At 39.5% G+C, this 17,615-nt stretch overlaps 2 protein-coding genes across 2 annotated transcripts; both read left to right on the top strand.

The window, feature by feature from the left end:
* The first annotated feature begins 914 nt into the window (after positions 1-914).
* On the top strand, positions 915-6,886 carry RSL1D1 (ribosomal L1 domain containing 1). The gene is made up of 9 exons (XM_042798745.1): positions 915-994; positions 1,080-1,219; positions 1,988-2,126; positions 2,749-2,897; positions 3,040-3,141; positions 3,765-3,858; positions 3,946-4,074; positions 4,827-5,033; positions 6,370-6,886. The coding sequence occupies exons 1-9, from the start codon at positions 959-961 to the stop codon at positions 6,712-6,714; spliced, it is 1,341 nt and encodes a 446-aa protein (XP_042654679.1). The 5' UTR covers positions 915-958; the 3' UTR covers positions 6,715-6,886.
* A 4,369-nt stretch (positions 6,887-11,255) lies between these two features.
* LOC122153987 (transmembrane protein 238-like) lies at positions 11,256-15,853 on the top strand. The gene is made up of 2 exons (XM_042798747.1): positions 11,256-12,116; positions 14,960-15,853. Exons 1-2 carry the CDS (start codon positions 11,710-11,712, stop codon positions 14,967-14,969), a joined length of 417 nt encoding a protein of 138 aa, XP_042654681.1. The 5' UTR covers positions 11,256-11,709; the 3' UTR covers positions 14,970-15,853.
* Positions 15,854-17,615: the final 1,762 nt, after the last annotated feature.

Raw genomic sequence — 17,615 nt, 5'->3', positions numbered from 1 at the left:
AGGTGCCTGGGAACAATCAGCATGGCTTAACCAACTGCAAATCATCCTGACCAACCTAATTACTTTCTATGACAAAATTACTAGATTTGCAGATGATGGGAAAGGAGTGGATGGCACTCACTTCAACTTTAGCACAGCTTTCAACAGTCTCTCACGATCTTCCTGTATCCTAAACATTATGGTCTGGGTAGGTGGCCAGCTAGGTGGCTAACAACTGCTTGGATGATGGGGCTCTGAAGGCAGAGATAATGGCTTGTACTCTACCTGAATGGAGTACTGCTAGGATTTATCGTAGGATATGTTCTATTTAATATCTTTATCAGTGACCTGAAGCATGGTCACATTAAGTTTGCAGATGACTTCAAACTTGGGGACCAATCGATACCTTTGAGGGCAGGGCTCATGTACAGAGGGACCTGGACAGGCTGGAGGGATTAGGCAACACAAACCTTTCAATATTAAACACAGACAAACGCAAATCTGCATTTGGGAAGGAGTAGCCCCATGCAACAACAGAGGCTGGGGAATGACTGGCTGGGGAGCAGCTCTGCTGGAAAGAAGCTGGGGGACAGTGAGCTAAACAGAAGCCACCTAAACACACTCCCTGGTAACAAAGGTGCCAGACCAATACAGCACCATCAGCAGATCAAGGCAAGTACGGCAGAAACGTTTTTTTCACCATGGAGACGCCGAAGCACAGGAACAGGCTGCCCCGACAGGGAGTGCAGCCTCCCTCCCCGGAGGGTGCGAAGCCCCGAGCAGATACAGCCCTGAGCAGCCCGGCCTGCCCTTGGGCTGCACCGCAGACCCCCGGCGCCACAGCCCGGGGCACCTCCCGCGGCGGGGTGCCAGAGGCGGGGCGGAAGGCCCGGTGGCCCCGCCCCCGGACGTGCCCAGTCGCGCCGCGGAAGGCGGCGTGTGCGCAGGCGCGGCGGTTGCACGTGGCGCCGGCGGAGCCATGGCGGAAGGGCCGGGGCAGCTGGAGCGCGCCCAGGTACGGCGGGGCGGGAGCGCGGCCGCGCCGCGCCGGGCCGGGCTTGGCTTTAACCGCGGCTGCTGCCGCTGTTGTGCCGTTGCAGGTGAAGAAGGCGGCGGAGGCCCTCCTGGCTTTCGCCAGAAGCAAGGCCAAGAAAGGCGCGCTGCTCCTCAACGAGAGCGAGAGCGTCCAGCTGCTGGTGACGGTCTGGAAGGTGCCGCGGGTGGCACAACTCATCAAAATGTAAGAAACACGCCCTCGGCCGTGTAGTTACAGGGGTTGCCCCTGTTCTTTGGCGTGGCGAAGTGCGCTCGGGTGATTCTGAGCTGAAGGGGTTTGGCTACCGCCACCCTGTGCGGGCAGCGCCCGTGCCGTGAGCGGGAACTGCCGGCCCAGGCCGCTGCTCTCCCCCCGCGTTGGTGTAAGTGGGAGCTCGGCTATGCCTGCTTCGTGCACACAGAGAACACTGACCGTGGTGGTTGCCAGTTACAAGCCATGGGGCTTTCAATCCTGAAGCTGAGGAAAAGAAATAAAGCCTTTCTTTGTCTTAACCCCCCACCAAGTAACTAGAAAGACCCCTGCCTCTTGTGGTACCCCCAAGAGAATATGAATTAACGGCTTCTTTTAAACTGTAGTTATGCTATGTTGAGAAAGTTTATATCTGTTTATCTGGGCCCCAGTACTACAGACTTGTCTGTGGACTAGATGCTGTAGCGGTGTAAAGAGAGACTGGATGGTCCTTCTCCTCGGCCCAGGACCTGTGTGGTAACTGCTCCTGGCACAACAGATGGATTCAGCGGTATATCTGACTGGAGCCACGGTGTATGATTGTTGAACTTTCAAAGTTCTGTGTGCTTTAAAAAGTACAGGTACCCCCAAGGATGTTCAGATGCTAACAAAGACTAGAATCTGGGTACATAACTCCCCTGTAGTATTTGTTAAAGGACGTCGTTCTGGAAAAAATGTCTCTCCTGTTAGACATTCTCAGTCCATCTCATATTCTCCTTGTAGACCACTGCCCCATGGCATTCGACCAGAAACAACTGAGGTTTGCCTGTTCACAAGGGATGAGCCAAATTTATCAGCAGAACAGACTGAAAATCTATACAGGAAACTGTTAATCCAGAATGGGATCAGAAGTGTTAGCCAGGTAAGAGAGATATATGATGGTATAGTACAGTACTGTTGTTTCTTTCCTGTTGTACCAATGAAAATGGAAAGTAGTTGTTTTTTGCTGTTTAATATTCTAATCTCCATGTTCTGAGTTAATGATACCTCCTAAGATTGTTCTGACTATTCAAACTGTAGTTTTTCTAAACTTCAAAATTTACTCAGAATAATTTCTTCAATTTGAAACAGGATCTTTAGCAATCAGATGTAATTGCTGGATAAACGCTCAATATTATGTTCGAGTGCAACTGGAAAAACTCACAATGTAAAAGAATAGTTCAGTTCTTTTCAGCTGGATTGGACTGTTTATGCTACTAGCCGTAAAACTATAAAATAATCTTACTGTTGTATTTAACCTTGATTTAGATGTTACCGTGTACTCAAGTTTTGTTTGGTGATTCACAATTACTATGCAAGAGATCCATATTGTTTGATTCTTAAAACAAAAAATACTGTACTTTTTTTCTATTGATTGTCTTCATCATTCTAAAATAATGCACCACAGTAGACTATCAGTTATGCGAGTTAATTCTTTGCAGTTGTAAGAAGTAGCCTAGGGTGCATTTTAAGCAGTGGGGACTAAACTGTTGTTTGCATTTCAGGTCATCTCATACAAAACTCTCAAAAAAGAGTATAAACTATTTGAAGCAAAGCGTCGCCTCCTGAACAGATTTGACCTCTTTCTGTCTGATGACCGAATTAGAAGGCTTTTGCCCTCACATATAGGAAAACACTTTTATGAAAGGAAAAAGTAGGTCTTTAAATTCTCTATATCCATTTTGCTTTATCTTTTTAAATATTAGATTCTTCTTAGTAAAGTTTTGGTTTGTTGTGGGTTTGGGGGTGTTGATTTTTAATTTTTTTTTTTTTAATCCCCCACTTTTCTTGTTTAGGGTACCTTTATCTGTAAACCTGAAAGCGAGAAATCTTGCTAAAGAACTACAAAAACATATCCAGGGGACTACACTCCCGGTTACCAACAAAGGGTGCTGTTAGTAAGTATGATTAAATTAATACTTCACTTGAAGGACAGTTGTACCTTAACTATAGGAATTTTGAGTTATTTTTATTCCAATAATATGTGAATGAAAGAGGTTAAGGGTCACCGTTACAGATACGGGCTATTCTGAACCTTAACCTGTATAAAGAAATCAGTAGTTATACTTCAGAAGTTTTACTGTAAAGTTGTGTCTCTTTTTTTTTTTTTTTTTTTCCCCTTATACCTAAGGAATTCTGAGGCAACTGTCACTGTCAAAACAGCACGTACAATTTTAGGAAAATATTACTGTTAAATTAGATAAAAATGACTTCCAAAGTATTATATTCTTGTATTTAATTTTTTTTCACTTTAATTTATTGTGCATCTAAAAGGATCTAAATTGGTAATATGATCAGTAATACATTAAGGCAGAAGTTGCATATCCAAATATGGAAAGGTTAATAGAGGTAAATCTATTCTGTTACTACAAAAGACTTCTGAAATAGCCAGCCATCCTTTATGAAAGTTAAGATAATTGCAGATAAGTGGGTTTTTTTCAATTCTGGGTATGCCTGAAAGCAAGTAACTTAAAGAATGTTTATTTGTCTACATATAAATAGTACTCTTCACTTCTTTCAGTACAGCACGTATAGGTCACACTGGAATGAAAGCTGATGAGATACTGGATAATGTCATTGCAGCAGCTGAGGTGATTGCTAAGAAGTTACCGAAGGTACTGCTGATAGACTGCATTATAGCCAAGTCGTTTCATAATTCAGCCTTGTTATTTTTACATATGATACTGTTTTTGTTGTTGCAGAATTGGAAAAATGTAAAACTTCTTCACCTGAAAACACTTAAATCAGTTGCGCTTCCGATTTTTACTGCAAATATTTCCAACTTGGATGAGCTTGACAGACAACCCTCTCTCAGAAAAAAAGAAGTAAAGGTAAAAAAGAAAATAGTTCTTCAGACTTTCCCTAAAACCAAATTGGCTTCCTCTTACGCATTATAATGTCTGGTGTGTTGGGTTTCAAAGTTTTACTAGTTGATCCCAGGCATTTATGGCTAAAAATAGGTTAGGAGTTCCGGACTCTGAGTGCTTCAAATACTCCATAATACTAACAAAATTATGTAAACTCCCTGATAGGTTGTAAAGCACACTGGAAATAAGGTAGGTGTTTCTAGTCCTAAACTGTAGCGAGCTGAGATTCATTCTTAAAGATTTGCTTGTATTTTTTATTCATATTTGCCTTCTCAAAATACACTCAGTTAACATATACATGGATTCAGACTATGCATCCATTATTTGTTGGCTGTTCAGTGGCATCTGAATAATTCACAAGCTCATATATTTGCATATGGGGGGGGGCTGACCTACTTTTTAAAAAGGAGACCATAATCAGCTATTCCTTTGTACTGAGTTCTGCTTATTATGTTCTTTTGACTAAAATAAATGTGAAGCATATAAAACTTAAAGACTGTCATATTGACATTATTACTTACGAGCTACTTATAAACTTCTGGAAGTAATGCATTTTTTTCATATTTTACATACAGACCTGGACAGATCAACCACTGAACAACAGTATTTATGTAGATGTTGCTAGATTGTCTTATTTTTAAGCATATTAAAACTATTATTATACATTTAGAAATGTTATGGAGATTTGTCTGAGATGTATTTCCAATTAATTCTAGAAGGGAAAGAACAAGAAAAGGAAGAAGGCAGCTAAAAAACTGAACTCAAGTCAAGTCACTTTGACAACTGAAATCAATGCTGCTGCTGCTACCCAGAAGCTTGCAGTAAAAGAAAAAGTAGAAGTAGTCCATGAACCAAGTGATCACGATGATGAAGAAATTCCACAACTGGTGCCTATGCAAACAACCAGCTTGGCTGAGCTGAAGGTAATTGTTTAATAATATCGAGAAACTCATGTTTCGGTTAGAACTAAAGATTTTGAACTGTTTAAATCATTCATTGCTTCTTAGGGAACAGCGTGTGTTAACACACTTCAGGTAAACTGGATTTTTTGTGAATATATCATGAAAGCAAGAATTGAGTGTATGGGGAGGTCTGTGCCTCAGGGAGGTGGTTAGGTTTTTTTTGTTAACCCTTCTTACAGAAAAAGGAAAACAGTATTGTCCTTTTACATATTTTTCTGAATAACAACCCATTTATCTAAGTCAAATAACAAGCCTGAAGTTAGAAGAAAGGGTAAATGATTGAGAAACAGCTTCATACTTAATCAAGTAAATAATAATTTTTTTAATTAATGATTTCTTGCAAAATTAAGTTTTAATGTATTTTAATGTATCATTTTCTGCCTGAGGGGCAAAACTTGAGGTAAAACAAGTAATATTCTCTAGGATAGTAATATACAACATTGACAATCACATAATATAAATTGAGAGCTAGCAGCCTGCATAAAGTACTCCATGGATTTTTGTTGCCAGTGTTGGAAATTATGTGGATCATGTCATTAACACGCCTGCAAAGCAACCAGTCTGATAAAACTCACGTTTAACAAGTATTCAAGGAAGTTACCTGTATAAATAAAACACTAATACTTAGAAATTCAACTTAGTTATACTGCATTTGTGATTGGAGCATATGCTTAAACTCTACCTACCTACTTCTTCAGAGATGCCCTAACTAGAACTGTGATTATGTGCAGGCCCACCAAAAAAGATTCATGTAGCTTGCTTCAAGCTGCACTCATGCAACAGGCCTGCATTAGCTCGTGGGATTGATTGCCAGAGACCTGGGATAGATACAGCTAGAGTTGGGCCCTCTTTCATGAGGCCCATTTGGGAATACGTGATGAACTCTAGGGAATACCAGGCCTAGTGCCCAGGTAAGAGTGCAGTCTGTGTGTGTGTGTACAGCTGGACTTCAAATAGAGCCGCTCTCTATTCAGTTGCTTAAGCCTGAACATGCAGCAAGGAGAGAACAGTGGCTTAAAGCAGTGCCAGCAGAGATCAGTGACTCGACTGGCCAAGAGGATCCTTGCATCTGTTAAATCTATTTACTTTCTTAGTATTTTGTTGTTTTTTCATGATTTAGTTCTTGTTTAATCCTTTGCTTCTAGACTGAAATATGAACAGATTATTTGGAGTAGGGCGTGGTTCAGATGATATAAAGCATTTGTCATTTATAATGGTTTTAATTGATACTTCTTGAAAATTGGTAAAGATGCTTCTTAGATGGAAAGGTAATTTTGTTTGTGTGTCTTAAATACAGAAAATGGAGCCAAGTCCCAAAGAAGGTAACAACCTGGGCAAGAAAATGAAAACACCCTTTGGTAAGAGAAAGAAACAATCTCTAGCTCTGGAGACTCCAAAAACAAAACATAAAGTTACAGAAGAGTGTGCAGACTTGCAGACATCACCAAAACAGAAAAAAGCCAAGCAGCTCAACATGCCCAAGGAAGCAATAAAGGAAAAAGAGATGAAAAAGACTCCAAAAAAGCCTGAAGCAAAGTCTTTTGCAACACCCAAAGCTGTCAAATCAGTACAGTCAGCCCAGAAGTCTTCAAAAACACCAAAGCAAGCACCCAAGAAAGTGTGCAGGCTACAGTCAGCATGAATGTTAATTGTTGTAACACACTTATACGTTCATTCAGTGGTGTCTTTTTAGTAAATAAATATATTGATAAAGTAAAATACCTTCTTAAGAGCTTTTTTCACTGAGACCTGTAATGATTCATTTCTGTTTCCTTCTACTTGATCGGCTGGAACAAATAAACTAATGATCTTAATTGGCTCTGTTTCTTACCTTTTATCTTTTCCTGGTCCAAATTAAAAGCACTCAAATGCTTTAAGTGTGAAAGAGCAGGGAGGGGACTATTCCAGAACAAAAAGCTGAGAAACATTTTGTAAGTGACATCTTCCTGAAGCATAGTACTGGAACACAAGGGCTGAAGCATGCATATGAAGAACAGCAATCTGTTTAACACGATTTACAAAGTGAAATGGCTGTTACCATTTTTTTCTTAGGTATCAACCTGTTTTCATTAGATTTTTATTTTATCAATCTTGGATCACATACTTAAGTTAGCAGCCTGCTAACAAGCCAAACACTGTATTTCTTAGTTATTTTTACTTAGGGTATTTGTATATTTAACAAAAAAAAAAAAAGCAGTGCAGACAATTTTATTTTTGTATGCTTTCACCATTTATGACATCAAACAAAATCTCCTTACCTTCACTTTTGGGCTTTGCTTCTGCTACCAGACCAAATGAGGGTATCCCTGTATGGTTGTAGTAATACTGTTGTTTCTTCCATCTGAAAAACCAAAGGGTGTTTCAATTTCAGGTGTGCTGGCTAGGTGAACCAGTCCCATAAAGGCATGAAAAATGTACACTGCAGAACTGAAAGGTTATATATTTAAAATTTTAGAGAATAACCAAATTGTGCTCTAGGATTACTTCACAGCCTTTGAAGAAAACAAGGCACGTTTGTGATGAAAACTCCTGGTGATAAATACCTTAGTAAATAAATGATAAATTTGACATAGCGATTGCAAATCTTCACACAGAGATATTTGCAGTAGTCACGCTTGCTCAGAAGCAGTAAGTTACTGTTGTTACAGGGAGGTAGATTTCTCAACTCAGTGGGCTGTATGTATTATTGAAAATCAGTGTTGAATGATGGAGCTATACTTGTTATGTTTATTCAGGAAACTGTTTCTTATTAATGTTCTTCTTGCTTGTTTAAGAGACCTGGGAAAACCCATCATTTCTCTAATCAAGAAAGGAGGAAATACAAAAAAATAACATTCATTCAAGTTGAAACTGCCTATTGCTGATGCATTACATAATCAAATCAGGTATAAACCACAATTGTTTTCAATTAAAATTCAACTGGCAAGCTGTAAGAACCAAGTGACCATGTCATTAGTATAAATGCTCTTGTAACACATAACTGAATTCTTTATGTCGGCAGAAGCAGCTAAGATGGAAATCACCTCCCTGAGGGCTGAGCTGGTTTAGCTTTAGGTGCACTGGTGAGCCTTCGGTCTTACATAAACAGCTAGTGTGCAGTAGTCATGTCTGAGCTTTTGTAAGGACATTTGTGGGAATGAACATCAATACACTAAAGCAAATCTGGTATGTTTATGTATAAATTCTTACAGTGACCATTTTAATTCCTGTAATATTTATTCTGACTGACTTTAGAAACAGAAGGTAAAAGGTTCAATAGAAATCATAATAATTATTTAAGGTACTGTACCTTTGACTTTATAATTTTTATTTTATTTAAAAACTGAAGGTGTAAAGAACAGAGGAATGAACTATCAAAGCCAATTATGGTATGGCTAGTAAAATTATCAATCTTATAATAAAGCTCTATCACCACAAGTTCTATCAGGAGCCCCATAATTCTTAATTTAAAAAGGGGACTTTGGTTAAATTCTTACACAACATTTTAAATAGTGCTATTTGTCCTCAGCTAAGGTTGTAGGGGTTTTTTAACAGAAAAATCTGTTAACTTTTTCTCTATTAAGAGTGTAGAGTAACTTCTAAAATACAGAATTGTCAAGACATATCAAAGCTCTTTAAGAACTTGAAGAAATACAAACAATGTTTTCTTTACACAGCTCATGTAACCCTCCATTAAGTGCTTTCTGGAGACTGAGTAATAGCCAATTTTTTTTTGTGTACCATTAATGTGAGTTAGTACATGTCCTTTTAAAAAGTCCTGAAAGCAGAGTGGCCATATGGAGGCTAGAAGGAAAGAAGTTGTTGATAACTTTCAAAATCTCAACATACTCATTAAAAAAAAAAAAAAAAAATCAGTTTTATTATTAAAATCTGCTGCAAGAGTTAAAACTAAACTCAATAAGGACAAGCTTTTGCAAGGAGTCTTTGCTTTTATTTGAAAGGTTTAATAAAGATAATAACAAAATATTTTCTCTAGTAGTACACAGTGTGGTTGAGTAGAATTGATTCTACATTGCTCACTTGTTCTCTGTATTAAAGTGGGCACTAACTTGTGTTCCTCACAGAGATAAACTGGAGCCAGGAAGCAAGTCTTTCAAAAGACTGCAGTAAATATTGGAAACTAAAACTACAGTGAAACAACTTAGTGCAGCTACCTTGCAACTTACTACTCTACTGAAGTCAAAGTGCCTTTCTTTCCCCTCCAAAAAAGCCTGCTGAACTACTGCTTTTGCAAGAGAGGAAAAACTTTAAAACTACATTAACTTCTACCCTGATTTATATGGCTGGGTGCTTTTTTAACAAAGAATCAAATTGAGATATATTCAATGTGTTAATAACTTAAGCAGTGTCATGTTTTGAACAATATTGAGCTCTTGCTGAAAAATAATTTCTACAGACATATAAATAGGGAAGAAAAATATCATCTGCCTAGAAAAAAACAGACTAGTTTATGCCTGCAACTGGTCTGTAAGCCTTTTGCCATGCTTATAGAAATCACTATAGTTGCATGCATGTTTGGTAGGACAAAGGTGCTACGGTAATTTACACTTTCAGATTAACCCTTAAATGCAGCATTACTGGGAAGAATAACAGCTAATAATAAAGCTAAATATCAGAATACTATGAAACCAAAGTCTTGGCAGAAGGGATGCAGAGAAGATAATAGAAACTTGTTCACTAAGTCATTTTGTAGGAGTTAATTTTGGGCCCTATGGGGAGATAAATTTGGTGCACACAATAAGAATGCCATAGGGCTAGAATTATGATTTAAATAGCTCTTTTTCAAAAGAATCTGAGTTAAGATTATTGATTTATTTTTAAAACTCCCTCAGTATCTGTTATTCTATTGTAATTAGACCTGCCATCTTACCCTATCACTCTTCAGATTAAGCAAAATGGTCATGAATATTTCTTTTAGGGTTCCATATGATTATTAGAATTCCTACTGCCATCAGGATAAGTATGTAATCCTAAAAGTAGCTTGACCTCCTGAGAGCTATTCTGATTCTAATAGAATAAACCCCCTAAACTAAGCAGGTATATTCAAACTTTGATAGCAGGTGCATTATCTTCTTTCTCTTATACTTTTGAGAGGGACAAAAATTAGAAGGTTATTTAACATCATAATGTGAGGCAGAAGTAGAACAATAGGTGTTTTACTGAAGCTATGTTTAAACTTTAAAATTCAAGAGATACTTGAAAATAATCAGGAAGAATAGCAGTATAGGCTTTTTGGTACAGTTATTTTTCTCAATGTAGAGGTGGTATTAGGTCTCAAAATGAAAGATACTTTATTGTAAGTACTTAGAATTATTTTAACTTTTTAAGAGGATTTCAGCTTGTGATTTCCTAAGGATATATTTTATGAAATAATGTCAGTTAACACAGGCAGTCACTAACGAAGAAGTGGCTTTACCTATTCTTGATTCTCAATGTTCAGCAGCAGCAGTAAGCGAACCAAGTGCTATGTTAGGAATTGAGTCTGTAGTCTTACTATAGCAAACCAACAGCATTCTTTGTCACTGGAGGAATAGTCTTCCTCAGTGGCATCATTCTTGGCATGCTGTACTTCCACAAATATGGGAAAGCTGCATACATTCTTAGGCCTGTCAGACTTTACATTGACTTGGTACTTCTAGTTACTGTAAGTGTGACTTACCCATGATTAAACAAGCTTAGACATAAGGGCCTTGTCAGAATACCCGCAAGAGAGCCTACAGCCAAATACAGTTCTTGTGCTTAAGGGTTTGGGAGTGTTAAAGATAGGTACCAGGTCATTAACTGACACAAGAGTAAACTGAAATATGTATCTTGCCTTTTACGTAACTGTTTTACTTGCTAGATTTTTCATCTTGCATTCACAACTAGTTTCCTGTTTGTTAACCTGCAGCTGTATTCTAACTATTCTTTTTAAGCCAACCTCAAGCACGTAGTTCATGTAGTCTACATGACTTTCCAGACACACATTGTAACGGTCTTGCAATTCCCTGCTGCCTACTAATACCTGCCTCCTATTACAAGTGTGGAGGTCTACATGTACATTCATCTCAAGACCACCTTTTTTTGAAGTGCCTCACTTCTGGGGTGTGAGATCCTGACTTCACCCCTCTTAACAAGGTGACGCCGCCTCGACTAGGAACAGTTGAAAAGGTCCAGCTGTGTCTGTCCTTCACTCACCTGTGCAAAGAAGCGGCAGCGACCACCACTTGCGAGGGATACCTCAGCTCCCAAACGCGGACAGTCGCTACCGACCAATCTCCAACACCCGCTCCCGCCATTCTCTTGTAAAGTGGAGCAAGGCCAGGAAGAGCCAGGTGCGCCAGCCGCCTCGATAGGGCAGGGGCAGGAGGAAGGGGCCTGTCGGGGAGAGGCCAGCGGTAGGAAGCGGGACTCGGCAAACGGGGCGTCAGACGCCCCGAGAGTGTCTTAAGAGAAGGCGGAGAGCCCGCGCCGTCTCGGGGGCAGTGGGACTCCCTGAGGGCGGCGGCCCGCTCGCCTTCCCCCTCAGCGGCCGCCGGGGCGCGGCCCCGCGCGCAGGTGCAGGCCGAGGGGCGTGGCCCTGCCGTCCCCCTCAGGTGCGGGCGGCCCGAGGCGGCGGTGCCGCCGCCGCCGCTGCTGCCGCCGCCGCTGCCCCGCGATGGCGGCCCCCGGCGGGCTGGGCCGCTGCGTGGTCGCCTTCTGGCTGGCGCTGGCCTTCGACGCGCTGGGCCTGGCCGTGTTGCTGGCCGGTGTATTCGCCGACGTCTTCTTCTCCGACCTGCTCATCTACGCGGGCGGTATCGGCATCTTCCTCAGCCTCATCTGGTGGGTGTTCTGGTACGCCGGCAACCTGGAGGTGCCGCCGGAGGAGCTGCGCGACGACGTGGGGCTGGCGCCGCCCAAGGGTCGCGGGGACAGCCTGCTGCGGGGGCTGGTGCACGGCCTCAGCCTCCGCCTCTCCTCCGCCTTCGCTCCCGCGCCGCGCTCCCGCTCCCGCGCCGCCGCCGACGACCTGGAGCTGCAGCGCGCCGGGGGCCCGCGGGGCCGCCCCGCCGACTCGAGCAGGTGGGAGCCGGGGAGGGGGGGCTGGGGCCCCGCTGCGCCACCGGGCTGGGACGGGACTCCAGCGACAGGGGTCAGTGGAAGGGAAGCCGGCGGGGGAGGAAACCTTAATTTTGTTTAGAACTTGAGAAAACTTGTACCTGAGTGTCAGTTGAGAGCTTGTCGCGTTAAACCAGTCGCTCACAGTTTGTTGGTTGTTGGGTTTTTTTTATCCTAAATTTGTAGGGAACTTTTCTCGACACGGGTGATAATAGAAACCGAGTGAGAGAGATGGCCCACATTTGATTAGGCAGGGACGGTACTTCCTGTCGATGTCTAAGAATGGAAAAGTCGTGCGTGAGCGCGGGGGAGCTGGCATGCTGAGAGCTTGCTGCGAGGTCTGCCAGGTCGCAGGCATGGCAGCCGTGAGGCTCTGAACTGGCCCTGGCAGGAGCTCTAAATGCAGCCAGAAGTATGGGGTGATGAAACAGCCATTAACCACTACCTACATGAGCTCTTGTGAGGGGAAGCTCTCTCTTTAGCACCAAGAAATGCTTCTTTCTTGGAGAGCAACAGCAAAACAGGTGAAATGCTGACTTGTATTTAACTTCAGGGTAGAATTGTAGTAAACAATTTGAAACTCATAAATGCAATCAATAGTTAAACTACTTATCTTGAGCCTCAGTCATCCGAAAAAGGTGTGCTACTATCCAGTATGCAAAGAAAGTGGCTAGATCCAGCTTCAAAACATCATTGAAGATCATCAAGCCTTTCAAAATATCTCTAGTGTGTTCACTAATAGGGCATGTTTAGGAAGAAAAGCATGCTTAATGCCTTGAAAATGGGAGGAAAAAAAAAAAAGTAGTAAAGCTTTCACTTCACTATGTAAAATCCTTTTCTGAACGAACTGCGAAAACAATTTTGTGCTAAGTGTCTGAACTATTTGAGGATTTTGAACATATATTGCAGTTCTGATTCACTGTGTACAAGGTCAGCTTTTTCTGCTGCTCCTTGAAACTAAATCTTGAAACTACTGCTGGCTTTCAGAAAAGTTCATGTGGAAATAGTCTTCTTTCATGAAAACCACAGAATTTTCTTGAGGAAGTTCTAACAGTAGGGAGATACAATATAGATAACGATTGCATAATAAAAAACTTGTAGGAAGCGGAATAAGAATAGCAGCAATACAACATTAAAGGATTTGTTACGGCTGTTTAGTTTATTATTAACTATATCTGCAATTAGAAAACAGGCTGTTGAAAATGAATCATTCTCTTTTTAGAGTGTTTTTTTTCTGAAACAGGTTTAGAACTGACAGAGATCCGTATCTGCAGGGAAGAAATTACATTTGTTCAATGACTGTGCCTAACGTTTTTCATCTAAACATTATGGCAGTTAGAGGTATTGAGTTCAGTAGATAATTTGCTATCTCCGTACATGGTCCTACTTTTAATGTGCATACATAGATGTGTATTTTTCTGTAATGAACTTCTAGTAGTGAAAGCTATCCATTATTTTAAAATATTTCAAATCTTACATGTTACTTGATTTTAATTAGAAATCATTTATGGTTTATTATTAACTGTAGAGGCAGATGTATAGAGTACTTTATTACAGCCTCTCCCAAGTAAACAGCAGCTTCTAATGCTACAGTAAACAAACTTTGGTACAATTGCATTACTAATTGTAATTCAGAAGGAACCAAGACAGAGGGAGTGTATAAGAGTTGTTACACATTGTAACATGAACTCTGATTTTAACTTTCAAGGTAAAATAAAGGATAACAAACGGCTGCACCTTCAAAGATAATTCAGGATTCCCTTTTGAAGTAAGCTCACCTGAAGTACTTCATATCTTCTCATAAACAACTGTCTGAATTGGATCATCCCTTACTGGTAGACTAAATCCTTTCCACATCTGGAGATATTTATGTACTTAACCAAACGGGTTAAACATGTTTGGGCAGATATTGTCGAGAGAGGAGGAACAAAACCTCCACCACAACAAAAAAAAAAAGAACAAACAAAACAAAAATACTGAAAAAAAAAAATAAAAACACCAAGAAAAAAGAGCTTCCGGGGCCATTAACTTTAGATTTCACCTAATTAAAAAAAAGTAGTACAAGTATTTGAAAATTAACTGTTGCTTTAATAAGTAACTCTCTTTACAGAAACTATTTATGTCATTTAGATAATTTTCTGGTTCTTGCCATTAATAAGTTTCTGAAGTTATTAGTGGAATACTGCATGCTATTTTGATTTCCTATCATAGAAAATATATAGTAGAAGTGAGTGAGAAGGGTGAGAATTCTCAAGATGTAGAATGAATTATGTCAGAAGAATAATAAGTAGATTAGGATCCCTGAGCCTGAAGAGAGATGCAGAGTGTATTCTAGAGGTCTATACAGTCATAAATTGGTATGGAAAAGGTACATAGGGAATGCTTCTCCTAAGACAAAGCAGGAACTAGTGATATGTCACATGTAGCTGAAGTGTGAGATTATTTGGCAGGGGCAAATGTGACAGATAAAAATTTACTGATTCAAAAAGCCAGAGGAAGAAACAGAAGAGATGCGAAGAAAATGTGTTTGGCTCAAGAAGACCTGGGGCAGTAAGTGGCAGTCGAGATAATATACTGAGGAGATGTTACTTGCCTCCTGTATTCTTATGCCTTTATTGAGACATCTGCACTTGGTCACCACTGGAGATGGGCTGTTGACTTGATGGATCTTTCATTTGGGTCCCAATTGGCTGTTAAACATGAGGAAAAATACTATTAAGACTGACTTCAAGTAACAGTTTAGGGTTTTATATGAATTTGTTTCAAGACTATTCTGAAGTAACTTTTTCTTAATGTGTTATCTTTAGGATCTGTTGAAGACGTGACTGTCAAAGTTATTGCCTCTAAAAGTGGGAGAAGCGCTGCAAATTATGGAAGGAGAATTCCCTACTCAATGCAATAGGATTCTCTCATTATGGAATAGTATCTGCAACCACTGTGGACTCTCTATAAAATGGACACATAGAGCCATATTTCTGCCAAATGCACCTATTTCAGTGTTGGACTGGATAGTTTCTTGTGGGTATTTTTCACCATTTCAAACCATAAATTAGATCCCTTAAGAAGTGAGAACTAAAAAAGAAACACACCTGATTCACATAAAAATCACTGCAGCATGTAATATAGTTTGTTTGTTTGTTTTTTTAAATTTTTAATAACCTGGGAATGTTTGGGTAAAAAGCTCTTGCACAATGAAAAGCTCTTGCACTGTTTTACCAAGGTCTGGAAGTTAAACTCACTGTGAATTTTTATGATGCCAGTGCAATACTTTTGTTTGTAAGGGTGCTTTTAAAATATCTATGTTAAACTATTGATGCAAAGTTGCAAATGTAGTAGAAGTTGTTTATAGTGTAAATACACAATTTACAGTGACTCTTGTAAAGTTTCATCATTATTTTGGAATAACTTGGAATTTGGGGTTTTATAATTAGGTAAAAATAGTAATGTTGGCATATCAGTACATTCTTCATAGCAGCAAATGATGTAATATGACTCTAAGACGACCCATTTTTACTACAGTGATGTTGGGAATTATTTTCCTAATGCTGAAGCATTCGGGGAGAGGAACCACCAAAAAGACCCCTTGTTGATTAACAGATATTTTATAAATGCTTTATATAATATTAACAAATTTACATTTGGGTGTAACTGAGAAGTAGCAGGTGGGAAAATATTTATATTAAAGTTAATGATACCTAAAACTGTTGTGTGGAGAAATTCCTCATTAGTTCCTCTGATTTTGAACTAACATTAAGAGTTTGAGCCCACCATTAGCAAATATGGGTAGGTCTTAAAATTTTAATGTACAACTGTTTTTATGCCACACCTCCTTGAATACTAGAGGTGGCTTTAAGGAAAATGTTTGCTCAGAATACTGTGGCTATATTTCCTTGTAGACTCCTGAAATGTCTTTCAACATTCTCTTGTGAGTTACTGGAGTAACTTCTTACTTTTCTATGCATATTCTAATTTTAAAACATTTTCCAAATGCTCTCAGTTTTTCAACAAGGTTAGATGAACACTGAATTTGAAGGTCTGTAATGTGATTTCTTCTTTACTAACTGCAGTGTTTAGGAGGTGTATACAGTTGTTTCCTCCTTTTAGAGGAACTGTAATGTGACACCGCTGTGTTGTTACAGTGGTTTCATTTTTTAAAAAAATAAAGCCAAACTCCTTCCTTTATAGATCACTGCTTCAGTATCATTCACAATGATTTTTTCATTTAATTGTTCTGCATAAAGATAACTGCTTTTTCTGATTCCCCATAGTTTCACTTGTAAACTGAATTATGAGATGTAATGTTTAATAAGTGGAATGATTAGTAGCAACTGTAAATTAAACCAAAACTTTTCTGTGCAGCCATTCACATACTTAGTCTGGTGAAAAAAAATTTTTGTGATCTAGTGTTGCAGTCATAATTACTGGAGTGAATTGAGCAGGGCTTTACATTCACTGTACATTACAATGTAATTGATCTTAAATCCCATATTAATACTTAATGATTGTTGTGTAAGATGGCAGCTAGAATGTTGTTGGCTGTTGCAACTTCACTCAAAAATTGCATGGGATTCAAATGTTTACAATTATGAATAGTATGTATGTTTTAAAAATTAAATATAGGAGCTGATACATCAGTAAAGGAGGATGTTAATCACAGAGAAGCATGAGAATGTTACTAGTATGGTGTGTCTAAATGAGATAACCAGTACTTGCTGTGGAGCAGCAATAACTGTGGTAAGCTATGATCCTTTCTTTTTTAAAATGTTACCCATTACCATTTCATGCAGTCTTGTTTGCCTTCTAAATAAGGAAGACTAATACTAAATAGAAACTGGCAACTGAATTAATAGCAGTTAAACATTAACAAATATTTACTGTTATTTTTAGTCTTGTGGTATCCTTATCAGTTGTAGTCTAATGCAGCACAAAGTCCGATCAAAGCATTTTTATATTGCTGATGGAAAGAAGCACTTGTACATGTTTAGGACTGCTTGCTGTTGTGTGAACACAGTTTTGCATCTAAAGCTAGAATTCTTTTAGACTTAAAGGACGGTCCTATGCACTCTGTTTAAAAACACAGCCAAAATTGCAAAAAACACAAACTCTGGTTATAGGAGTGAGATTATGCAGGCATTTTTTGTAACTGGTTAAGCCTTAAAACTTGCTCAGAACAGCATCCTATGTTCCACTAAAGGAAAAAAGCCAACACCCTCATTTGTAATTATGCAAGATCAAATGCTTGTTGTTAGACTCTTTAGATGTGGACTGTATCTAAAGGAAGTTTTCCTGTGGAATATATGGTTTACTTTTCTAAAATGAGAACATCATCTCCAGGGAGAAATTAAATTAAAGTTATTAGTAAATTCTACAAAATCTGTTTGATGTTGTTCCTGGGAGGGAGATAATTATTGCAGTAGCAGCTTGTGTGGCAAGTAAGCAAATATGTTCAGCTGGGTAAGAGGG

Source organism: Tyto alba, unplaced genomic scaffold (genome assembly GCF_018691265.1).
Source record: "Tyto alba isolate M040663 unplaced genomic scaffold, T.alba_DEE_v4.0 Super-Scaffold_28, whole genome shotgun sequence".
Lineage (NCBI taxonomy): Eukaryota > Metazoa > Chordata > Aves > Strigiformes > Tytonidae > Tyto > Tyto alba.
This window is presented reverse-complemented; position numbering and strand designations above follow the sequence as displayed.

Excerpts from the sequence above, each read along its gene's own strand:
- RSL1D1 (XM_042798745.1), top strand. The coding sequence starts at position 959 with ATGGCGGAAGGGCCGGGGCAGCTGGAGCGCGCCCAG. Across the intron at positions 995-1,079 it reads GGCAGCTGGAGCGCGCCCAG|GTGAAGAAGGCGGCGGAGGC; the intron begins GTACGGCGGGGC and ends GTGCCGTTGCAG. Across the intron at positions 3,142-3,764 it reads ACCAACAAAGGGTGCTGTTA|TACAGCACGTATAGGTCACA; the intron begins GTAAGTATGATT and ends CACTTCTTTCAG.
- LOC122153987 (XM_042798747.1), top strand. The coding sequence starts at position 11,710 with ATGGCGGCCCCCGGCGGGCTGGGCCGCTGCGTGGTCGCCTTCTGGCTG.